This window comes from Alligator mississippiensis, chromosome 5 (genome assembly GCF_030867095.1).
Source record: "Alligator mississippiensis isolate rAllMis1 chromosome 5, rAllMis1, whole genome shotgun sequence".
In the NCBI taxonomy this organism is placed as follows: domain Eukaryota; kingdom Metazoa; phylum Chordata; order Crocodylia; family Alligatoridae; genus Alligator; species Alligator mississippiensis.
The window spans coordinates 64679227-64705466 of record NC_081828.1 but is presented as its reverse complement, the minus strand read 5'-3'; the positions used below and the strand labels follow the sequence as shown (position 1 = coordinate 64705466).

Genomic DNA, 26240 nt, shown 5'->3' with positions numbered 1-26240 from the left:
TCTATACCCTTCTGTACTTCCCTGCATTGGCATAAAGGGCAAGAGACAGACTTGCCTCAAACTGTTGAAGTAGATGCATAATATTTCCCTTCTAGTACCACTAGGGAGCAGTCTTAACTAATACATGCAGCTTCAGTAGCCAAAGAGCTAGTTTTGAAATTGATTTGCTAGAAATAGTAATTTTTCAAAACCCAGTTAGGGTCTCAATCCAGATCTACTAGAAACTCAATAACCAGGGCTTACACATTCAGCAATGTATATCTAGTTATAAAATCAGATGCTAATCCACCTGTTACTGTTGGTTGCAAATATTATATTGTTAATATTCATATTTGAATGCCTGGCTGATATAAGACACTAATACAAGAAAATCCGTTTCCAGCAAAATCTTTGATAATTATGCACTACATGATACAGAATTAATTCAGAAATAAGCTGGAATAGGTTGGTTTTTTTTAAGAAAATAAAAAAAATACCATTAAATTGATACAATTATAGTCATGATTTATTTAACACATGCATATACATTGCTAATAATTCATTCTAGGATTCCTTAAATCCCAGCAGGGACCAACAAACCCTGTCCAGTAACACTGAATATCAGAAGTTGTATGCTTCAGCCTGTGAACTAAAGAATCAGGAAGGTACAGCATTTGTGTATGGTCAGACTCCTGTATAAAATATCCTTTTTGGGTCTGATGCTTCTGAGTTTACACTGTTCTTAACAATGGGGGAAACTATAATGCAGAAGTGTTCCTTGCAAAGTAAATTTTCTAATGCTGCTTTTCAATATGGGATCACTGTAGGATTCTAGGGAATTACCAATGTTGTCACGATGGACTCTGTCACTCTTCTTATCTGAACCTGTTAGTGTTATTAGCAGGTTAGGTATTTCTTGTCATATCAGACATCTTCATTTTGGATGGTTGGGGAATGTGCTGTCAGGATATCAACTGTAATGCTCTTCTCCTAATGATTTCACTATTACAAGAAAGAGACCACAGGCATCAGTTCTTAGTAACAAAGGGTGCTTTTACATGTGCTCCAGGATTTGGGGGAGAGGCATTTTAACTAGAGCAGCTCCGAGAGCTGCTCTAATTAAAGCGCCTGCAGCTTCTCGTGTATCAGCGTCCCTGCGATTCAAAATGGTGGCAGGGTCACTTTATTTAAAGGTCGTCAAACAAACTTTAGTTAAAGCGCCCCCGCCACAATTTTGAAGTGTGGGGACACTGATATATGAGATGCAGAGGCTGGCTGGTGCTCAGTAATTACCACTCTCCAGCTTACCTTAGATCAGGTGGGTATTTTAACTCAATCTAACCTTTTCCTAACCTCCCCAAACATCTGTACTTCGCCTATATGTTACTCTTGTGAAGCACCTAACAAACTACTTTTCCAGCACTTCCATGCAAGCCATGTATGGTATGCCTAGTTGTGTTCACTGAGGCCTACCTTCAATCCATGCTATTAGCAGGGCTTCTGTATAATTAGAATATGCACTAATAAATGGTTATACCAATTTATACTCCACCAAGGCCTGCATGCACCACATTAAACATAACCCTATTCAGTTAAAAAACAATTCAGATAACCAAGTTACAACAGTATTTTAGCCATATTCTGGCAGTACTTGCCCAGCTAAAGCTCTCACTTAAGTCAATGTCAGAGTTTTCTTCTTGGTCAGAAATGGGAAGATAGCTTACGCCTTCCTAAGGATATTTTAACAACATTTCTCACAAAGACCCATACAGAGAAGGATTCCATGAAGTGTCAGAAAAAAATGTAGTTCTTGATCCCATGACATTGGGTGATCCTTCATGGTGAGAATCTGAAATGATTTTGAAACACAGAACTGGAGCATACCTTTACATTACAACCCCCAGTCTAACTCTGGTTTTGGCATAGTTCTTGAAACTGAGCACTGATTTAAGTATGCATTTCAAGTTCTGCTCCATACAAGTTTAAGAGAAAAACATACTTTTGTGAATGAAAAAGGTTCTATAAAGTCACATTTGGGCCCTATTGTGTATTTCACACAGAAATGGTTTGATCATAATCTTCCCTTAACAGATCCAGTGTTAACATTCATTTACTGTAGTATCTTTAGTAGCCTTTCATAAATATGTTGCAAAAGCAAGCAAGCAATCAAGAAAAAGTCAAATGTGTTTGTTTGTTTGTTTGTAAACCTTTGTTATCTGGTTCATGAAGAGACAGAGTTTTAAAATTCTCCTTCCCATTAAAGAGTTCAATATTGTGGTATATTAATGATATCCTAACTTTTCTGCTGACCACTTCTAATGAACCAAAAAAAGCTTTTGAGCTAAAGCTTCTTTTATAGGAGATTTTATTTAATGATTTTAATTTATGATATTTAATTTATTTATGTCTTTATATAGTCAGAAGACTTCAGAGCTTTGTGAGGCCTCAGTGGGCACATCTACACGTGCAATTACAGCGCCTGAGTAAACTGCAGAGCTTATTGCTCTGCAGTTAATTTCTCCCAGGGGCATCTTTTGAATGTACACCTGGGAGCAATTAACTCTGGAGCATTAAGATCCACAGTTTATTCAGGTGTAGCATGTGGATTGGGGCAGAGCAACCCTGGCTGGCAGGTGACCTAGGGGGTCAGCCTGCCAGCATAGGGCTGCTCCCCCGGAGTTTAAAGTGCTGTGGCTGGGGTATGAGGAAGCTTCAGCATGGCACTAGCAAGCAGACACCCCCCACGCTGACGCACCCTTATACAAGTACTTTTCTGCTGTGGATTAAGTTAGTTTACTGTAGCCTAATAGGGACACACGTGTAGAAACCAAGACATTTGCTGCACTGCTAATTAGTTGACTGCGTACTAAACATCTTGTGTAGACACACAATTTTATGCTATTTTTGAAAGACTTAAGCTTTTTCTATAGAGCAGTTCCAAAGTTGTGATGTAGTTTCATTTAATCTCTGCCTAGAATAACATTTTTATTAAAATTTCCTATGGTTGAGTGCTAATATGATGGTAGTCTATAACGGTTGCAGTCACTACCTCTGTGTTAGTTCTATGTTACCTAATCCTGTTTAGAGCAGATGTAACATCATGTGGTAATTAAACTCAAGCATTTGGTCTAAACGGACACTCTCACTATTTCTGGTGTTACTATAGCTGTAAATATAGCTACTGCCACAGTAGGCTACATTAAGAAATTCATTTGTACAGACATATTTAGGATTCATCCCGACAAATGCTTTACCTTTGCTTGCTTTCCTATCCTAATGAAGCCTTTCCAAAAACTTGATATGAAAGGACCCTGCACTACAGTGGATTGAAGCCTTTCAAGATATACCTATTTTTATATTATTTGATGTTAACTGCTTAACCAGGTGCTTTCAGTAAAACTGTATCAAAATGGTTTACTGACTGCTTTTATAATGTTATATATAGTCTGGAAAGACAGGTTAGATTTCATACCAAGGTCCATTGTCTGAGAGAGAGGCTATTGCAAGCAGTTTTCAATTTCCAAATTTCCCACTTTACAGCAGACTTACAACACAGCTTTCTCTTCTCTACACACCTTTGCCAAGTACAATTACTTAGATTTTTCATGCCAAGCCAGATTGAGATACATGGCTGAAATGCATAGGCTTGAATCACCTTATTTGCTTTAATTGCCTTTGCACTAGCAGTTTTATTTATTTCTAAGCTAAGACTTTACCTTGTTAATCTGAGTACTAAATGACAGCAGAACATTACAGTTAGTCTTTGGAGCCCACCGTTTTTATTATATTTAACAATTTTCATGGACACTAGAAACATCTACTGCAATATTACAATTTCAATTGAGTTGAAGTTTCTATAACATTCCAGTCCCTTTCCTTGGTTATCAGCCATTGTTATGGGAGTATTTTCACCAACTGCTTCCAAAGAACTAATAATTGGTGCAACATAGACCTCACAAGTTAGCTAAGTTATCCTAAAACAGAAAAAACAGTTTGTACGAGATCACATTTTAGAACGTTAGGAGCTCTGTTAAGTCTACGTCTGTTTATCCCCTAGTGTGATAATGTATTGAGATGTGGCATTTCAGAAAACCATCCCACAAATGCAAGCAATTCATATCATTTTCAGCTCACTTCACACAAGGCAACAGATTACATTTTAAATTATTTCACAGATATCTCTGTCATTGTTAAGAAAGTAATTAGAGAAAGAGCTGATTTCTTCTAACACAGAACAAGGATCCTGATTAGCCTAAAGTTCCCCAGTTTCATTTTCCTGCTTCATGCTTGAGCTATAGAGAACATTCTCGTATGCCTGTGTCCACTTTCCTCCCTCTCTGTCTTGCCTTTTTGATTTCCTGCAGCAAAACAAAATGAACCAAACCAAGCAAAACAAAAAAACTTAAAACAACATCTGCTTCTCTGAAACCCCACTGAAATCATTACTCTAATCTTAAGCTTGTACAATATACTATATATCCTGTAAATTCAACAAGAAACAAATTGATGTAGATAAATCCAAGTTTTTGATGACAGAGAGAAAAAGAATAAACAACATAGGATAGTAAAATAAAACAATGTTATTTGCCTTGTCACTACAAGTATTTTTTGTTACTTTGTCTAATAAGTAAATGGCCGGTTGCAGCTTTGAATTCATCTGATTATATTAATCTAAATCTTGTCTTTGTTAATTAGAACAGCTGTTTGTGTTCACTAGTCAATGTGATTTTTAGCCAAAAGGCCTTCATGACTGAGTCATATTGGGAAAAAACAATTTTTACTTATGCATCAATGGCAGTAGAGTCTAGGGAAACTCAGGCTGCCATCACAGTTCACATTTAACTGAATTTCAAGTTTATTTCAAGAAAGACATAAGCCTGTTCACACAACTATAATTCAGTGGTGCAATATATTGGCTTTTTTTCTGTAAAAAAACAAAAAAAACCCCACAAAAAACCACAAACCGTTTGCTAGGTAATTTTACTCTGAAAAGCAAAAACCTGTTTTTGGGGGTTTTTTTAAACACACACTGATCATTTTAAAATGATTAGGGGAAAAATTAGAAGGGCTTAAGGGACTGGAAACTAAAAATTTGCTTACTCCACAACAAGAATGTTTAATTAGTTTATAACGGAGAGTTTAGGGCTCTGACACTTTAGCTACATTTAAAGATACCCATTATAAATTATGAGCACAATCCAGAAGATCATTTTGGGGCCCAGATCTGTCTCCATTCACTTTACTCTTTGCAAATAAAAATCAAGAACAAAGCAAAGCATGGCACTAAATCTGAGCACTAGAAAACATGGGGGAAAAAGCCAATATTTTCAGAAGCCAATAGTGATGTTGACTGCCCCCAGTTTTAGTGTGCCAATTTTGAACATCTAAAAAGGGACAGTTTTTTTAAAGAAATGTTCAGGATTTGCCTTCTGAAAAAAAAAAGTTCTTGCCTTAGCAGGTCTCAGTTTAAGCATCCAAAAACCAAAGAACTGCAGCTGTCAGTAATTTACAAAAAACTTGGCCTTCCTATTTTGCACAGTGTCTCTGTAATGAACTGAAGATCTATCTAGTTTTGAAAGTTTTGTAAAACAACATTATGTGGCACTAAGTTTGTTTCACAGCCCAAGTTTTCTACTCTGCAAATGAGTGAACAGAAACCTGGCCTTTTCACTGGCAGTTTTGTTTATTTCTTAGCTAAGTCTTTACCTTGATAATCTGAGTATTAAATGACAGCAGAACATTACAGGTAGTTTTTGGAGCTCACCATTTTTATTATATTTAAAAATGTTCATTGAATGACAATAGAAATATCTACTGCAATATTTAAACTACAAAGACATTTCCATGTTTTCAATGCAGTAACACTCCTACTAGAGATGCATCATGACTTTTCTCTGCATGGCTATTTTTCAGATCAGTTTACGTCCATCCATTAATTGCACAAAAACTTAACGTATTCATGTAATTGACTGACCAATCAACAAAAACAGGAAGTTTAGAAACAGTGAAAGACTTCTCTTTGGTGTGACATACAGAAGAGTTCAGAATATTATAAGAAGAAAAGTTAAAATAAAAACTAATTCTTAGGATAAAGCTTGAATAATAATAATAAAATATTGAATTAGAAAACAACCCTTAGTGCATCTGATTTGCATATTTAAGCACTGTATAAATCATCTACAGACTAGCCAGGATTATGACAATTTTCTTCACTCTACACTTTGTAGCAAGCATCAAAAATGCATTTTCTCTTATTCTAGCTCTTTTTCCTCTAGAAATAGTCACATTACACAAAAAGCCAGTTTTCTTTTCAGTCTTTAGTCCTGTATTCTGAGTTCCTTTTAAAATATCACTGGGTATTGATGAAATAAAGCATCACATTTTTCACTTATTTTTATGGGACACCTCAACAACTGGAGTGCAATTGAGCATCTGGTGTAGAGATGGCTCATTCTCTTAGATATTGATATTGATTTTCCTTTGCATATCATATGACAACCCAGAGAGTATGCCTGCTTGCTCATTTACTCTAGACTGTGCACTGCAGTGTTAAGGAAAGACTGAAGAGCAGCCATTTTATAGCTTTCATCAAAAGGGCAGAATTAAGAATCCTAGCATCAGAACACTGCTGTGCATCATTCTTGCTTTATGTTATGAAACTAGCCAGTTGTTCAGCACTAGATGACTGATTTTTTTTAGTAGTCGAGTACTCATAGCTTCCAGTGACTGGCTTCAGTGGGACTTCTAAGTATTCACTTCTAAAATCAGGCTGCAAGTGCATATGATCGTCGTTAGCTGGGTTGTGCCAAAACTAGAGCAGATCAGATCTTTATCCTAATGCATCAGATCTTCTAGGTGATTGCGATGGTGGGTTTGAATATTGAATCATAGTGTTACAGTTCTCTTTTATTGTAGAGAAAAAAAGCAATGAACAGTTCACCATATCAAACTAAGAGTCTGGAAAGTTAATTTCTATTAAAATTAATGTACAGTTATTTACTGAATATGGGCAATCCAAGCCTCATTTGCAGAAGTTCTAGTTTTTAAAAAGCCATTTAATTGTTATCATAGAATCATAGAAAATTAAGGTTGAAAGGAACCTCAGGAGGTCATCTAGTCAAATCCCCTGCTCAAAGAAGGATCATCCCCTCCCTACTAGTTCATTCCAGCCAGGGCTTTGTTGAACGAGGCCTTAAAAACCTCTAAGGTTGAAGATTCCACCACCCCACTAGGTAACCACGCTTAAGTTCTTCCCTTACTGTAACTTGAGGCCATTGCTTCTTGTTCTGTCATCTGGCAGTACTGAGAACAGCCTAGCTACATCCTCTTTAGAACTACCCTTTAGGTAGTTGAAGGCTGGCATCAAATCCCCCACCAGTCTTCTCTTCTGCAAAATAAATAAGACCAGTTCCCTTAGCCTCTCCTCATTAGTCATGTTCCCCAGCCCCGTCACCATTTTTGTTGCCCCCCCCCCCGTACTCTCTACAACTAGTTCACATCCTCTCTGTATGAGGGGTGGCGGGGGGGGGGGGTGGCGGGGGGCAAAACTGGACACAGTACTCCAGATGTGGCCTCACATGTGTACAACAGGGAGGAATAACTACTTCCGTCAATCAGCTGGCAATACTCCTACTAATGTAGCCCAGTGTTCTGTTAGCCTTCTTGGCACCAAAGGTATACTGTTGGCTTATATTCAGCTTATTGTTCACTGTAGCCCCCAGGTCCTCTTCTGCAGAGCTGCCTAAGGGCCAAAAGGGGAGCACATAAAAAGTGGAAACAAGGAGAGATCACCAAAGACGAATATACCTCCTCTGCTCGTGCTTGTAGGGAGGCAGTTAGACAGGCCAAAGCTACCATGGAGCTGAGGATGGCAACCCAAGTAAAAAACAACAAGAAATTGTTTTTTAGATATATAGAGAGTAAAAGGAAGACCCGGGGAGGAATAGGATCCCTACTAAATGGGCAGAAACAATTGGTGACAGACAGAGGGGACAAGGCTGAACTCCTCAACGAGTTCTTTGCCTCAGTGTTCCTAAGCGAGGGACATGACAAGTCTCTCACTGGGGTTGTAGAGAGGCAGCAGTAAGGCGCCAGACTTCCATGCGTAGACCCTGAAATGGTGCAGAGTCATTTGGAAGAACTGGATGCCTTTAAGTCGGCAGGCCCGGATGAGCTCCATCCAAGGGTGCTGAAGGCACTGGCTGACATCATTGCAGAGCCACTGGCGGAAATATTCGAACTAATGTGGCACATGGGCCAAGTCCCGGAGGACTGGAAAAGGCCCAACGTGGTCCCCATTTTCAAAAAGGGGAGGAAGGAGGACCCGGGCAACTATAGGCCAGTCAGTCTCAACTCCATCCTTGGCAAAGTCTTTGAAAAAATTATCAAGGCTCACATTTGTGAGAGCCCAGCAGGACAAATTATGCTGAGGGGAAACCAGCATGGGTTCGTGGCAGGCAGATCATGCCTGACCAATCTAGTCTCTTTTTATGACCAGGTTACGAAACGCCTGGACACAGGAGGAGTGGTGGATGTCGTATACTTAGACTTCAGGAAGGCCTTTGATACGGTATCCCACCCCATACTGGTGAACAAGTTAAGAGGCTGTGACTTGGATGACTACACAGTCTGGTGGGTGGCGAATTGGCCGGAAGGTCGCACCCAGAGAGTCATGGTAGATGGGTCGGTTTCAACCTGGAAGGGTGTGGGCAGTGGGGTCCCGCAGGGCTCGGTCCTTGGACCGATACTCTTTAATGTCTTCATCAGTGACTTGGACGAGGGAGTGAAATGTACTCTGTCCAAGTTTGCAGATGACACAAAGCTATGGGGAGATGTGGACACGCCGGAGGGCAGGGAACAGCTGCAGGCAGACCTGGACAGGTTGGACAAGTGGACAGAAAACAACAGAATGCAGTTCAACAAGGAGAAATGCAAAGTGCTGCACCTAGGGAGGAAAAATGTCCAGCACACCTACAGCCTAGGAAATGACCTGCTGGGTGGCACAGAGGTGGAAAGGGATCTTGGAGTCCTAGTGGACTCCAAGATGAACATGAGTCGGCAGTGTGACGAAGCCATCAAAAAAGCCAATGGCACTTTATCATGCATCAGCAGATGCATGACGAATAGGTACAAGGAGGTGTTACTTCCCCTCTATCGGGCGCTGGTCAGACTGCAGTTGGAGTACTGCATGCAATTCTAGGTGCCACACTTCAAGAAGGATGCGGATAACCTGGAGAGGGTCCAGAGAAGGGCCACTCATATGGTTAAAGGCCTGCAGACCAAGCCCTAAGAGGAGAGACTAGAGAAACTGGACCTTTTCAGCCTCCGCAAGAGAAGGTTGAGAGGCGACCTTGTGGCTGCCTATAAGTTCATCACGGGGGCACAAAAGGGAATTGGTGAGTATTTGTTCACCAAGGCGCCCCCAGGGGTTACAAGAAACAATGGCCACAAGCTAGCAGAGAGGAGATTTAGATTGGACATTAGGAAGAACTTCTTCACAGTTCGAGTGGCCAGGGTCTGGAACGGGCTCCCAAGGGAGGTGGTGCTCTCCCCTACCCTGGGGGTCTTCAAGAGGAGGTTAGATGAGTATCTAGCTGGGGTCATCTAGACCCAGCACTCTTTCCTGCTTATGCAGGGGGTCGGACTCGATGATCTATTGAGGTCCCTTCCGACTCTAACATCTATGAACATCTATGAACATCCTTAATGTAGGACATTGCACTTGTACTTGTTGAACCTCGTAAGATTTCTTTTGGTCCAATTCCCCAATTTGTCTAGGTCACTCTGAATCCTAGCCCTACCCCGCAGTGTATCTACTACTCCCCCCAGAAGTTGGTGTCACTTGTGAACTTGCTGAGGGTGCACTCCATCCCATTTTCCAGATCATTAATGAAGATATTGAACAGAACCAGCCCCAGGACTGACACCTGGGTCACTCCACTTGATACCGCCTTCCAACTGGCATTGAGCCATTGATCACTACCCAGTGAGCCCAACAAGCCTGACAAGGCGCCCCTGGGGGTTACAAGAAACAATGGCCACAAGCTAGTAGAGAGCAGATTTAGACTGGACATAAGGAAGAACTTCTTCACAGTTCGAGTGGCCAAGGTCTGGAACGGGCTCCCAAGGGAGGTGGTGCTCTCCCCTACCCTGGGGGTCTTCAAGAGGAGGTTAGACGAGTATCTAGCTGGGGTCATCCAAACCCAGCACTCTTTCCTGCTTATGCAGGGGGTCGGACTTGATGATCTATTGAGTTCCCTTCCGACCCTAACATCTATGAATCTATGAATCTAAGTGATTAAAATGTATTCCTTGAAGACGCATGATTTTTCCTGGGACTGAGGTGAGGCTGAGGTGAGGCTAACTGTTCTGTATTTCCCTGGATCCTCCTTCACTTTCTTAAAGTTAGGCACTATATTTGCCCTTTTCCAAACATCCAGGGCCCTCCCACCCCCCATCCAGGTAAAAGTGCAGAGATACCTGGGGGGTCAGATGTCCGAGTTTTGCCTGCCTGTGGCCAGAGGTGCAGGGCCTCAGAACCCAGACTCCCCCTGCTGTTTTCACCCCACTGTGGCTTAACACACACACGTGCCATGAGTTTTGCTTGTCAGCAGCTTAAGGTGCAGTTTCCCAGAAACCCCTGCACCTCTTTCCTTGAACCTTGACAGACTTCGTGGCTTCAGAAAGTGCTACCATCCCTGCAAATTTCACCTTGCTGTGGCTTAACATACACATGTGACGTGAGTTTTGCTTTCAGGATTTGAGGTGCCCAGAAACCCCTGCACCCATCACCTTGAAACTTGGCAGGATTTGTGTCCTCAGCAGTAGCTACCATTATTGCAAGTTTCATCTGAAACAGTAAAAAAACAACAAAGTTATAGATGTTTAATTGATTCCCCGTTATACCCTATGGCCAAATCTCTGAATTGCTGAATCTTTCCCAAATCTTTTCTGAATCTATTCGGAAGCTCCAAATTAATTGAGAAAGCCTAAAGCTTCTAGTGATTCAATTCAGATTCATAGATTTGGCCTCCAAATCATCTGAATCATCTCCAAATCCAAATCATGATCCAAAGCTTTGCACAGCCCTACTCTCCATCCCCTGCAAAAGGGAATCTCCAACCACCACCATCCATTGCTTCCTCTTCATGGCAGTGGCAAGCAGAGGAAGAACTGGAAGTGGCAGTGGCAGTGAATCTGAGATTGTGACGTCCTCCAACCATCTCTCTGGGTCTTCTAATCTGCTGCCTCTCACTTTCTGCCTCTCTTTCCAAGCCAACCTTCCTTTGCAAACTCCTCTGTAGCTGGCCTGTTTGCTGACCTTGATCTTGAAGGGTTTCCTTTTCCTTGCAAAGCTCTTTCCTCTCAGCAAGCTTACACTGAAGGAGAGAGCTTCCAAGCAAACTCCCTAGCAAACTCCCCTCATTCTGGACTCTAGTTAAACAAGGGGCCTAAGTATTAATCTTTAATAATGACCCTGGAAATATGGTGCAATGACCAGGAGTTAGCTGCTTAAAATAAGATTATATAGGTTACTTAGTCTTAATTACATATGAAAAAGAGAGAGAGAGAAAAAAAACTTACCTTACAGGCTCTCCCTCAAAGAAGGGGGGTAGGAAACTGACCTTCAAAATGATGCGTGAACTGTCTGCAATCTGCCTGGTTTACTTTCTGTGTTTGCTATTATATTCAACCTAGAAGCCTTAGAGCAAACCCAGTTATGTTTAGTCCCATGATTCATTACTAGATTAATTCACAGTTCGCAGTTCTAGACACTTTGAAACTCCATTGAGACAGACCCTAAAACACATCTACACAGACAGTTTTGTGTTTTGCCAGTTTACCATATGACTACTTGGAAGACTTAGTGTTGGTCTTACATAGTTACACTGTAATAAGCCACAGGGACTTTCATTAGTTGTGATCAGTAGTAGAACTGAGATGGGGAGGTTGACCGGGGCAGCAGTCCCAGATACCACCTTAATGAGAAGAGGTGTGTGTGCAAAAATAGCGACTATAGCAGTGGGAGCTGCCTGCCTCTACCATCAGCACTGCATAGCTGGCACTGCCCCATGCATTACAGCTTCCCTGGGCATGGAACTCCCCTACTGTGCTTCTAGTTGAGATTATAATATGCCCAAATCTGTGTTCAGGCAGGTCTCTCCTGGCCCAGTGCAGTTTTGAACTCCACCTCTTAAAAATTGCCCTTGAACATTCTTAGGCATGACTATGTCCCTAGCTACTCTATTTTTGGCACATGACCTTAAAGGTTATTCATAAATTTAACAGTTAGGCAGCTGCTACTGAAATGGTGTCAATGCAATACACTTCTCAAATTTATTCACATTTTAGGCATGTAAATATTTCAAAACATAATTTTAGGGCCCATTTGATTTACTCATTGATTTACATCACTGATTTTTAATCAGTAGTATAGGGTAGTATAGTTTTGGGTCGTACTAAAAGCTCAAACAATTATAACACATTTTCTTTACTCTGATAAAATGTTCTACAAGCTCCACTTTTGCAAATATGACGCTTGTTTTTCTCTGTATCTGTGGAATAGGTTTTCTGCAGCATTCTCTGCTATTACAGCTATGTTTTCTTTTGCCAAAAGCTGGAATTTTCATTGATTTAATTATAGATATTGAGGTGTGCATATAGTACAGCATTATGCAGACCTTATAACAGCAAACTGTAATCTTTAGAGGTGTAACTGTAACATTTCTTTAAAATATAGGTTGTTTTCAAGTCTAAGCATTATCACCGAATTAACTCACCCAGCCAATATGAGATTCATGCAGTTCAGAGCCAAAGACTGCTACTCTCTTGCTCTATCCAAACTGGAAAAGGTAAGAATATCTGCATTTTTTTAACTGGGCTAAATATCACATAAGTTAATCTTATCCTTTATTGTTTTGTTGAAAGCCATTCAGAAAAGATTGAAATAGCAGTGAAATAATTTTCTTAGATGTAGAGGAAGAAGCATACACTTTATGAAAAAAGAAAAAAGAAAGAAAACATAAAAAATATATATGTTTTTGCATTTATAGTTGGTCAGTGAAATGATTTAAGGAAACAGAATATATTATGCTAACTTCTGATAGACACAATTAATGTGATTTTCTAAGAAGCTGTTAGGAAATGACTGTGGAAAATATTTAGATGGATTTGCAACACATAGCAATATACCCCCTTGGCTTAATATATATTGTAACAGGGAGCTAGAGGCTCCTGTTACATTAAAGGACAGTGCAGCAGGCTAACCTTGCAGTAGGCTGGCAGCTGAGCAAAAGCCAGCTGCCAGCTGCACTGCAACAACCTTACAGTGCGGGGCAAAATCCCAGACACCCTGAAAGAAAAAAGCTGCAAGCAGCTGGGTAAAGCAGTAGCAGGGAAAGGCAGACTGACCATGAAACTCAAGGCAAAACCCCTGTGCTTAAATAGGAAGTCACCTGACCACAAGGTGAAGTGCTCCAGGGCATATATGCCCAGTACCAGGAGCAAGGCTGGAAGTTTAGCCCTGTATTCTGCAGGGAGTGGAGCTCTGGAGAGGGAGGGGATGAAAGAAACAGCCTAGCACACACCCAATCTGACCATAAAAGCTGGGAAGTGAAAGCCAAAAGGGAGATAGGGTTTGCCAGATGATACAAAGTCAGGCTGGTGGGGGCGGGGGGTTGTTTGAAAACGTTTGCTTGTATTTGCTTTGCATTTAAGTTGATACCAGAGGTGGAGTGGATTGTGGGAAAAAATATTGCAGGGGAGCTGATTCCCCCCCTGACCCTCCCTCCTGCAGGGCCATTGTGGGCCGGCACACAGCGGTGCTGTGTGTAGTGGTAAAGGAGCAGCTGCATGCCGAGCCATACTAGGCACTGGGGGAGGGCAGCTCTGTGTTTCTGCTGCTGTCACTGGCCACTGCAAAAAATTTAGGAGGGGCTAAGCCCCATTAACCCTGGCCTTCTATCACCTGTGGCTAGAGGGGTGGCATGGAGCCACAAGTACACCTGAGAGGCACCCAGAATAGAGCCCTGCAGGGGTCAGAGACCATAAGGAGGCTGAGTGGCATGAGAACAGCCTAGCCTGGGACATGGACCCAGGAGACTAAGTGGTATGCAAGCAGCCTTGCCTGAGTCTGGGACCCTGGGGATCTGAAGGGGCCACTCAAAATGATCAAGAACTATCCACAAGGCATAGGTAGTGACCTTCTACAGGGAAGGATGGAGGCTATGAATACATGAGGCTATGAGTCCATAAGGTGGCTGGTGCCCTGAAGCACTGACAGGGTTAAGAGGGCCATAGTGTAGTACCCTAGGGGGCAAGACTGAAAATGGCTGGTTGAGGATTTGGGGCTCATTTCAGGACCCTCCCTATACTTCATAACATGCATCAAGGTGTGGCAGGAAACGTTAAAAAGAAAGGGAACCCCAAGGACCCAATGTGGAGAAGAGGCTGCTTGACCAGCAGGGGATGTTGCAGCCATCCTTGGGGTCTGGCTACATCTATAAGTGTAACAAAATGCATTGTGCTAGAAGTCATTTTAAAGATCCTGTAACTGCATTCTGCAACAATTTTCAAACCCATGAATAGCTCTATTTTGTATTTGCTTTTATATTTTTATGTATTGATTCATGAGGAAATGAACGGGTACCCCTTTCCAGTACCAGCCATTTGGGGAAAAATGGAAGGGCAATCCATCTTTGGTTACATCTGACAACTAACATCCGCTTCTTTAAGGCTTTTATATGTATTGGAGGTGGGAAACAGAGGTTGTGGGCTGAGAAATCCTTTGTTGCTCAGAACAATTGTTTGACCCATGGTCAAATCAGCTCCTGATGAAAATCTTGTTTATTCTTCCTATAGAAATGTGATGGTTAAGTCATGACAGCTATTTGACAAATTTTCATTTTTTCTGTTCAGAAATTGTCATCAAGTATTCTTGTTTTCTTGAATGTAGAATTCAGCTTGTTTCACAACATGATTTGTTGTTGATTGCCAAAAACACATTATTATTGTTATTATTATTGCTATGGTAGCACCTAGGAGCTCTAATATCAGTTTGGGGTCTCTGTAGTGCTCTTTGCATTTGGGAGTCAAATGTAATTTGTTGTAAATATTATATAACATTTGTTGAAAATACTAAAGTGAGTAGTACATTTTAAAAGCTAGATAATATAAATCAAGCTGCTTATATATACTAGCATTCTAAAGTTCAGCCACTCAACTCCTTATGCATGACAAGGCTCTTCTAGAAGTCAGATTTTTTTTTTTTTAACATATGCAGGATAAATTTTTGGGAAACTTCAGACAGTCTGTTGCCTTCACTTACTGTGTCATGCCTGAAATAAGCTAATAGGCTTTCCTTGTAAGGGACTGGTATTCATTTATTCTGAAAAGTGATAGGTATTCATTTACATGCTGCGACAATAAAGGTGATGCTTAATATTGTTGGTTGTGGCCCCGAGGTAGAATCTCACACTAAATAATTTAATAGTGATCCATTATGCTCAGTTCGACACTTGTATAACAATGATAAACATGCAAGAGAATGTTAAGTTGTGGAACAGTGTCTTCAGATACATGGAGAGCTAGGTGCCAGAAAGTTGCACGCTAGGTCCTAGGAGGTCCTATAGAACCTTATTTGAGTATTATCACCTCAATACAAAGTGCCTCTTTTGCCCACTTAAAGAAAGCTTGCATCTATGATTCATTTTAGCACTTCTCCTTAACTTTTCATAAACACAGCACTGCCTAGAATCACTAGAGCACAAAGTGCCAATAGCTGCAGGTGTTCCTCCACAGTATTGTCCCTTGATGCACTATAACTAGGGGCCTACCTAACTTGAGGAGGTAGCACGCCGATTTCACAGGGAGATCATGGCAGGGCCAGCTGTCATATTTATGGGTTGATTACAGTGGGGACCCTCCATGCCTCTGATTGGGTGAGGGGCCCTGTTGACTTTACCCATCACCTCTGATTGGCTGCAAGTGCTGTCCATCATGCAGCTCTGTCCCCTCACCTCTGGTTGTGAGGGCTGTCCATCATGTCAATCCATCCCTCACCACTGATTGGTGGAAAGGGGCAGGGCCACATGAGAGGCAGCTCTTTTAGCTAATCAGCAGTGAGGGGCAGGGCTGGTAGCCATCTTAGGCTGTTCTTCATGTGGACAGCCCTCTTCCTCCTTCTCCCCAATGGGCTGCGCCACTGGGCTGCAGCACTGTGAAGACTGCTGGCTCACTTTGGGGCGCTAACATTTTATTTTCAGTAAGATGTCTTTCTTTCCCCCCCCACAGATTTCATGGCTTTAAGGACATTGTCCACTTTCGCAGGCAATGATGCATTTTGCAATGTCTATGAAATCCACAAAATTACAATTTCAGTAGGTCCCTAACTATAACCTACAGGAAGCTCTAGGCATACACCTTGACTGCAGTACAGCTGGGTGATAAGGGATGCTTACTAGGGAATCATTAACTCTATAGCTTTTCATTTGCTTTTGGTTTTGGGTAGTTGGGGAGGGAGTTGATGGAAGTCTGACTGTGCTACAGGCAATGAACAGGATTTCAACTAAGTCATATTTTATAACTCACAAGACGACTGTGAAAATAAAGTGTGTGTGTGAGGGGGAGGTAACTGCAGCATTTCTGTCCTGAAACATTTGGTTAAATTACAGGTTTAAACAAAGTTGTGAATAAAGGTTGGAAACTGAAGAAAGGTAATTCAATTAACTTCTTGTCCAAACTCTTTCAATATAACATATGAGTAGATAAATTGTCTCAAAGAAATAACATTTTATTCCTTGTGGTTGAAGGTTTCTACAGTTGACAATATTTCCCATTCATTTCACTCTTACCAGTAACAATGGAGTACTTCACAGGTGGTGTTGTAGTTCATTGGACTTCTCAGAACCCCCTCATGTAAAATGAAATGCAAGTAAAAACTAGAGTGAAAATTAATTTGGTCAAATGTACAGATGATTCTTATTCCTAGTCTAAGCTCCCCAGCTTCAAAAGAGACTCCAAAGGCAGGTTAGTCATCTTTAGTTAATGGTTATAAACACACATGCAAAATTGACTTCAAGATTTAATGGGCTGTAGAAGCAAGATATCTGAATCACAGAAGAATTCCATCTGCTGTTACAGCTGTACCTTTTCTTAGTTAAACAAAAAATCCCACAGAAAAAACACCAAAAAATCACAATTAGCAACAGAAAAGGCAGGGGTTTTTACTCAGAAAAAAGAAAGGTGATGAAATATGTTTAAGCCATATGTTTGAAACCAAAACTTATCTTTTCCAATTATATTCAGGAAAAAAAACAAAACCAACCAACCAAACAAAACAAAACAAAAAACAGCACAAAAACAAACACTCTCCCCCCTGCTGCCCCCCCCTCCCCCCTGACAACAACAACTCTAAGGTGGCTATTTCATGGAGTCCTGGCTGGAATAAGTCCTGAAGTGAGGCAGACCCGATTCATGTTTCACAGCCTAGTTTTCCATTAAACTAATTTTTGGGAGGACAATTTAATTAGACAAACTTTTAAAAAGGTGTATCCTTTAGGACTGTGGGAAACTTTGGTCGCTGATTTGATTCGGTGGAGATTCGGACCAATTTGGTGGCCGAATCTCCAAATCCGAGTTGAATCAGGAGAAACTTTGATCTCTCTGAATCAAATCAGAACTGTCTGAATCAATTCAGGGAGATTCAGAGAGATTCGATGATTTAGACATAGACACAGCTTTAAATGTTTTTTTTCTACATACCTCAAGGTACCGGGTGGCTCGTGAATGCTAAGATGCTGGGATGGATGGAGTGTCCCATGGGACCATGGGGGGGGTGGTCCCCAGCATGCTTGGCAGTGCGCTCAGAAGATCCGGTCCATTTCTGGGTCTGCAAGGGAGTGTGTGGGGGATCCTGACCCCCAGGTCAGCAACTGGTGACTCTTGGGTATGGGGGGCACCTGGGGTCCCCCTTGTCTGATTGTCAAGCCAGGGGGATGTAGGGAGGGTCCCTTGCATGCTCCAGTGGACCTGGGAGTAGACTGGAATTACTTCCAGTCCACTTCCAGGTTTGCGGCCAAGCACGTGGGATGGTCCCCCCATGCTCCTGTGGGATGCTTCATCCACCCCACCATCATAGCATTCATGAATCATGCCTGGTACCTCAAGGTATGTAGAAAAAACATTTAAAGCTGTGTCTATGGCCAAATTGCTGGTTCTCTGAATCAGTATTGAATCTTTGTATGCAGATACAGCCAAATTGAATCAGGACAGTGATCTGAATCAATGAATCAAATCACTGTTCCTGATTCGGGTCAAATCCAAATCAAATACAGCCCATTTCACACACCCCTAGTATCCCTTAATCAGACTTGCTATTATAAAATGTATTACCTCTTAAGGTATATGACCATACTGGTTGTGTGTGCTGAAAAATATGGGAAAGCCCTTGATACATTTACCTGAGGCATCTAGAGGCTACAAACTTTTTTGAACTCCATTTGGGATAGGATGTATCACCTCCATTTTTTTTCCATAGCAGAAATAATTATATTTGAAATAACCCTAACAAATTAATTTGCAGCAATGCCATGAGCTGTTAAAAACAGTGCTAAATTTGCAGCTATAAATTGGTGTTAATCCATTCACTTCAAGGGGTCTCTGCTGGCTTAGGTTCTGAATAGAGTCATAGAAAGAATTGATCTTTTGCCATAATTGCCAAACTGTAAAAATATAAAATCAGTTCTGATAACTCTCAAAGATTTGTTTTGTATATTTTGTTTGTTTTTGGTTTTGTTCACCAAACAAATCAAAACAGCTCCAGGAGCAGAGATTTATAAATTATTCAATTGGGTATTTTCTGGCATTTTCTATAAAGAGTTAGAAGACCTTGCTGTAATGAACACTTGAGCATTTTATACAAAATAGAGCATCATCAATATAAGGTAGTAAATCAGGGATGGGCAATTATTTGGCCCATGGGCCACAGAGTTTTGGTGAACTGTCACAGACTGGGTCAGCATCCCTCTCCCCACACTGCACAGGAGCTCACCAACACGCCCCCCCCCCCCCCGCCCCGCAAGCATCCTCATCCCCTCTGCCTGGCTGGGTGCCCGCCTGGGGGTCCTAGCTGGTCTCCATGGAGACTCATAACTTGTGAAGTGCTGATGGCACTGGTCCAGGGCCCAGGTCCAAGCCTGGGCCCAGGCCTGGCCCAGGCCCACCCCCAGGGCAGAGCTGTGATCTAATCCCTGCACATCCCTGCCCACAGAACACATGCAGGCACATGCAGGCATTGGGTCACGGCTCTGCTCTGTGCTCAACTGGGATGGGGCTGGGGGCTGGAATCTGGGGGAGCAGCATCTGAGAACGCGATGGGTGGGCAGTGGCACTGGGACTGGCATTATGGTGCCCTGGCCCTGTGCTGTCACCACCCTGTGATCCTAACCCTGGCTCTGATCCACAATGCCTTTCTATAGCTTACATCAGCTCCCACCCTGCGCACTACAAGCAGTGCCAGGTGGGCACCAGCATCAGCTGTGGACAGTGCCAGCTTCAGATGCTGCCAGCAAGTACCGAGTGGGGATCAGGGCAATTGCCTGGGGCAACAGTTGACGTCCTAATGCAGCAACATCATCTGTGGAATGGCCAACATGACCTGGAACCTGTCACCCATGTCCACAGTTGCTGCCACTGCCTGCTTGGTACTGCTTTCATCATGCAGTGTGGGAGCTCGTGTAAGCTGCAGAGGGGGCCAGGACATGTCCAGCATGACCCAACAGCTAGAGTCGCTGGCTCCCCATGTGCTGGATTCCATGACTTTGCAGCTGCCCGCCTGTGGGCTGGATACAATCAGTTGACAGGCTGGATCTATCCTGTGGGCCATATTTTGTCCATCCCTGTACTAAGGCAACCTGCCTCATAATATAGTTCCATTTCCCCTCAGACAGGAGTGAAATAAGCCTGGATTTCCCACATCCCAGGTGACTGGGCTGTTGAATAAAATGGGACCACCACATTCTTGTGCCTTCTCCTCACTTATGAATCTAGCCCTGAAAAAAAATGAACAAAATTATTCACCAAATGCAACTGAATTCACAAATACTTTCTGATGCCCAAAGCTGCATTTTTGGGAAACATGCTTTTCCAAAAAAATAAAAAATAATAATTTACAGAGTTCTAGTCCTAACCCTAATGTTAAGCTCCTTTCTGTGGGAGAGTTAATCTTTGAATTCTTATTTTTGGTTTTCAATTTTGCTTATGAATTAACAACTAGATTCAAATTTTTGAGGAGTATATAGTGCATGCCTACATATCAGAGGCAGCATGTCTTAGGTTCTAAACAATTCACTAGAGCTATGGTACTTATGTGAAAGCCAACAGCCATAAAACCTCAGCCTCAACCCTTAAGCACCCCTAAAAGTATGTAAGTTCCTAAGTTTTCATCACTAATGTAACTTTGGCTATATAGAGGGCTTGCATTTCTCCCGGAACAAAAGGCTTTCTTCTGGATGTCTACAGGAGTGCATGTGCATTGTCTACTTCAGGTACCTGTGAAGTATCCGGGATGATGCTAACACTTTTTCCTGGGACCTCCTGGTGTGCATCTGTAAGGTTCTTATGCATCATTTCAGGGACAGCCCTGTCCATCTATGTAGTCTCATTGGCTGCCTACTGGAAGAGGAGCAGCAATGCAATATGTAACTGCTACATGTGTAAATGGTTGTGCTGCTCCTGTTTCAATCCAGGTCTGGGACAGTCAGAACCACCTTGAAAGAAATGTCTATTTACAACTTTACATACTTAAAATTCTGCTTCTGCATATATCCAGAATTGCTTAGCTCATCTTTGGCTAAGTTGAATACTGAACAACTGCTAACACATATTGCATTAGAGTAGGGGTATCAAAGATCTTGCCCATCTCATGGAGCTCCTAAAGGGTCTGGGAATTTGGTGATGGGACAAGGAGGAATGGGGCCCACCACTGAACTCCTAGCTATGGAGCCATGTTGGGGGCATGTTGTTGTCATCGTGATCAGAGGAACAATGGCTATGTTAACCTCTATGAAGCGACCACTTGTCCTGCCACCACTGCTTCTGGGTCCTGACCCAGCATATGAGGTTTCCTGTAGTCCACATCTAGCCCATGAAGAGCCCCACAGTTCAGACCTGGCCTGGGTCCCAAGTGAGTATGACACACCTGCATTAGTGTAACTGAATAAAATAAAATAAAAACAGTATATAAACAAAAAACTCCTATCTCTACCTCTTATGTAAACATTTCTTTCACTGGGCTACAGAACTATACCCACACTTACTATCTCTCTGGATACTTTGTACTGAGTGGCAGAGCTTCAACAAAGTGAGAGAATACCTGCATCACAGCCTAGCCTAGCTTAGTAATTATAGCATTCTCTTTAGAAGTGGGAGCTGTCGGTTTGAAGACCTTCAGGCATAAAACCCACATTTTAGATTCCTGGACTGTGGTTTAGCCACTAGCATAAAAACAGATGCCACCACAGATAGCATGTTCAAATTAAAAATAGTGAGTTGTTGAAATTCAGCAGGGGGATTTGGGCTGTGAATCCCAATCTAATATAGGTACCCAAATCCATGAAAGATGTCAGATTTTAGGTTGACTTAGACTTGGAGCATGCAAATAGTAGTGGTGGGTGGATGGTGTCTGGTTAGAAATATTCTGTTGATCCTTCTATGTAGACATGCACTGTATGCTCCTTTAGGCCACATCCAGACAAGAGTGGCAGTGTGATATGTGGCAATATGTCTGCAGTACCACATACTGTACATTTGGTTGTTCTCTATAGTGTAAGGGAACAGCATGGGGAGGTGGGGAAAGGGGGGGATGACCCCTGCTTATCCAGGGAACAGAAAAACCTGTGCAAAAAAACCCCTGAGTGTTGCATGTGGGGGCAACGTGCACCACTCAAAACTGGAGAGCCATGCTCCAGCTGCCAGCCAGGCTCCAAATGGCAGAATCACTGCTGCTGCAGCCCCAGGAAGTCCCCAGGACCCCAGGGAAGGCTGCTGGGGCCAAGATACACTGCTGTTAGTTGTCCCTGGGGAACCAAATGTCCTCATTTATCTGGATGCAGCTCTAAAGATTAAAAGCGTCTTATATAAGGTACCTGAAGACAATATCCTAAAGAATATTTTCTATACACTCAAAATCAGCTTCAAAGCTGACATGAAGCTTGTCAAGAGGCTTGTCAAATATGAAAAGGCACTGCCTCTATTTTTTTTCCTCAAAATTTTAGGCTTCATCCAGATTTTTACAGCTTTCTCAGAAACATGCTATATTTGCTACTGGTTGCTAATCTAGATGGATGAATGGTTTGATTAGATTATGGCAGTTCCATAATCTATAATTACTATCTACAATGGAGAAGGAATCTTTTGGCAGTCCTATACCACTGACAATATAGTCCATGAAGCTTCTTTAATATTATACCAAAAAATTCAAGAAGAAGAATGTCACAATGGAAAGAGAAGCGGTAAGGATTTGGTCCACATTTGAAGGGGAAGAATACAGAAGAGTGAAACACAATACAAAAAAGTATGGAAACAGAATATTAAAATGTCAAAGTATAGACACTGTCACTTTCTTTAAAAGAAAAGTCACTGAAAGGCACTTTATACTGGCAGGCTGTTGGGACTTACCCATCGGGATGTAAGCTTTCTAACTTTTTTGCAGTATGACATTGACTAATAATTGTAAGGGAAAATACTGATAGAATATTTCCTGGGTGAGACAATATCATGAGGAATATACCATGTCAGTGAGAGCATATATTCCCAAATCTTCTTAGGATCCTATCTTTAGCTCTCAATTTCTTTTAGAAATACAGCGGCTACAACAGTTCAGCAGCTAACAACAATGCAGGATTTTCCAGCCTGCATCTTGGAGTCACATAAACAGAGAGAAGATGACTGGAGATGCATAAACCTCCCTATCTATTAATGATTCTGTATATCAACATAAATTTTAAAATGGAAATTTATATTAGTAGTTTTAGAGGTCATGTTTATGCTAAACTCTTTAATTATTTCTCAAGATGAGAAATGCTTTTCCCATAAATATAAGTTTTTCCTATGACTGAATTTTAATGTGTGTCACTAGAAATATTACTGGGTACCATATTTAATATGAAATACAAGTACCAGTGATACTTCAGTGCCTTTCTAGCATCCACAGCTACAGTATTCACTGGAACATTAATGAGTTTACAAGTAACAAATCAGAAACTAGAGATAATTTTATTTTTATCATCTTTCTTAAGCAAGGGGGAAAAAGGAAGCTCACAATACAAAACAGACAGAAGATGGAATATAAAATATTTAAAAGGAAAACATTTTCAAGATCTTGTTTTGAAATAAACTATATACGGTTAAGAAAAAAGGCCTTCCTCCCACTTTTCAAAGTTCTAGGTGGAAGACAAAAATATTACCCAAAGCATCGCATCTTTTTTTCCTTTGACCTCTCCCTCTCCCCCCTTTTGGCACCAAAAATAGACTCCACTATTCATTTATCCACTACTGAGCAGATGGAAGAATAAATGTAATACCTTCAGTTTGTTTGATGGAGGGTCATTCAATTCACAGTCATTCTCCACAATATAATTTATGGTTTGAATCTAAAAGTCTTTATTTAATTTTAACTGTCTGGAAATCAAAGAAAAATGTACATTTAATCATGGAATATTAAGCAAAAAAGGATTATATTATACACATTATATTATGCACCAGTTTTACCACAGGAAATTACTATGACATTTTCTCCACTCTCTTCCACTGTTTTAAAAATTAGATACACCTGCACAATATTAAAATCAAAATCTTTAAAAAGCAGTTACATTACTAGGCTTTCTTCCTTTGTCTAAACCCATTCACCTCAATGATATTACATGTAAAGTTAAGGCCTGATCAGCTAAAATCAGGCTATGTCTATTAGTTATAAACATGCAGCTCTTAAAAATGTTTAGTAGTGCTAAGAGCACAGGGCCTTAAAATAAGCATTTCTTTTGAAAGCATCACAAAAGTAGATGATTGCTGTGCAGAAACATATTTAATGTTTTGGTGAATGGTGAATAAGATTACTCAGAAAAGGAAAATAAATGTGGATAATACTTCCCACACTGGCCATGAAACAAGCCACATCAATTCATTTTCTTTATTGGATTGTGTCTATATTATTTTCTCTCCTTCCTCTGTTGGAATTTTCAGCTCACAAGTTCTAACTGGTCATGTTTAATAACAGAATCAGTTTTCTTTTTACCCTTAGAGTCATATAATAGATAGAGTATTGACAGAATCTAAACCACAAAGTCTAAACTTAAATTTCCACCAATATGGAAGTCATGGAATCATAGAAAATTAGGTTTGGACGTGATCTCAGGAGGTCATTTAGTCCAACCCCCTGCTCAAAGCAGGACAATCCCCAACTAGATCATCCCAGCCAAAGCTTTGTCTAGCCAGGTCTTAAAAATCTCCAAGAATGGAGATTCCACCACCTCTCTGGGTAATCTGTTCCAGTGTTTTGCTACCCTCCTAGTAAGAAAATTCTTCCTAATATCTAACCTAAACTTCCCTTCCTGCAACTTGAGACCATTGCTCCTTGTTCTATCATCTGCCACCACTGAGAAGAGTCTAGCTCCATCCTCTTTTGAACCCCTGATGTGTTCAAGACCATATGTTTTTGGTTCAATCTATTTATAGTAAATAAACCATATGGCTGGTGTTTTCTCTGAAGTGGCTTGATTATTTCCACTGAATCATTCTACTGCTATTAATGAGAGTCGTTTGGCCACCACCAAATACTTTGGAAAATACCAACCAGAAATAATATTTTTATCATTATCAATTTATATGTATCTGAGAATCTCTTTACCCAATGTTTTCCATAACCACTTGTTTTATAATAATTATGCTCTCTCTTCAAAAATAGTAATCAACACTAAATACAACCTAACATATTAGTGACAATGCTTTCTTTGCCTATTTGCATACAGATAGGTATATACCCCTTTTTATCAGCAAAAAATATTTCTGTAATAATTTCTTAATCATGCTATAGATTTCTTAAGTAACATCCATCTGTTGTAGTACTTCATACAGTGTTAAAGATACTTGGAGAAAGGATATCTTTCTGTATTAGAATAATTGAACTTTAAAGTACTTTGTGTATCACCCTTTTGTTTTCATATCCAATTAATCTATAATGACTATTTTAGGTCTTAATATTCTAGCCATATAAAACACACAGACAAGAACCAGAGGAGCAGGAACCCATGTAGGAAAAACAGAATTTAACTGCATATTCTTTTCTTTTTGACTACCTTCTGTAGGGAAGCACAGTGTAAGATACTTCAGACACCAGAGAGAAAAACAGGAAACTTTTAATTTACACAAATAGCATTAAACATAACGCAGATCCCGTGATTTCAACATTAAACACATTACTTAAACTGAGTTAGATTTTCCTGGTATTCCTGCATAGCTGTTGGCACCTCATTAAGGCTCATTTTGTATTACTCAGAGTGCCTTGTCTTTAATAGCAGCCTTGAAATTAACAGCCCTAGCATGAATCTCCCACTCTACATGTTAGGAAGTTATCTGATTGCCAAACGAGTTTACTATAATTGGATTAGGCTGTGAACAGAGCCTCATAACTCTGTCCAACTCTGGTAATTTGGGGATAGTGGAGATGTTAAGTACTGATGGCTACAATTCTTTGGGGTTTAAAGTAGGGGAAATGCACAAGTGAATTGATTAACTGGCAGGAAAGCAAACAGAGAAGATGACCTCCATTGACAATTTACCTCTGACGTCTGCGGGGCTAGTCTCAGGGGCTAGTTACCAATTTGTTTACTGGTGAGTGTTAAACAAGTACTAACATGATTCACCTTATTAGGCTCTCCTTAGTGGCTCCTAGTGCAGGCCTCAGACTATAGAAAAGTCAGTAGGAAATAGGCAGAAGGGCCTTTATTACACCAAACAAATCTGCTACTCTGGTCTCATACTGGTACAGGGGAATACACTAAGGGCATAGACAGAAATTAGGTTTGTTGTGCGACTGGCTGTTTGAAAGAGCTCTACAGCCATGACCTAACAGGACGGCATGGCTGCAAAGCACTTTAAAAGTGCCCAATTGTGGGACAAATTAATCTGTAGGCTGGGCAGACCTCAGACAGAGCTCCCGTGCCTCTCTTCACCTCCTCCCATCCTGAAGACAGCACTGGAGCTGAGAG

The 26240-nt window shown here is 41.1% G+C and overlaps 1 protein-coding gene across 4 annotated transcripts in view; it reads left to right on the top strand.

The window, feature by feature from the left end:
* KCNT2 (potassium sodium-activated channel subfamily T member 2) overlaps window positions 1–26240 on the top strand; it is a 369322-nt gene that overhangs the window by 303929 nt on the left and 39153 nt on the right. For all 4 annotated transcript variants that reach the window (XM_059728413.1, XM_059728415.1, XM_014610366.3 and 1 more), the window contains one exon: window positions 12719–12830. In XM_059728413.1, the coding sequence (XP_059584396.1) occupies window positions 12719–12830 (112 nt within the window). The remainder of the gene's footprint in view (window positions 1–12718; window positions 12831–26240) is intronic.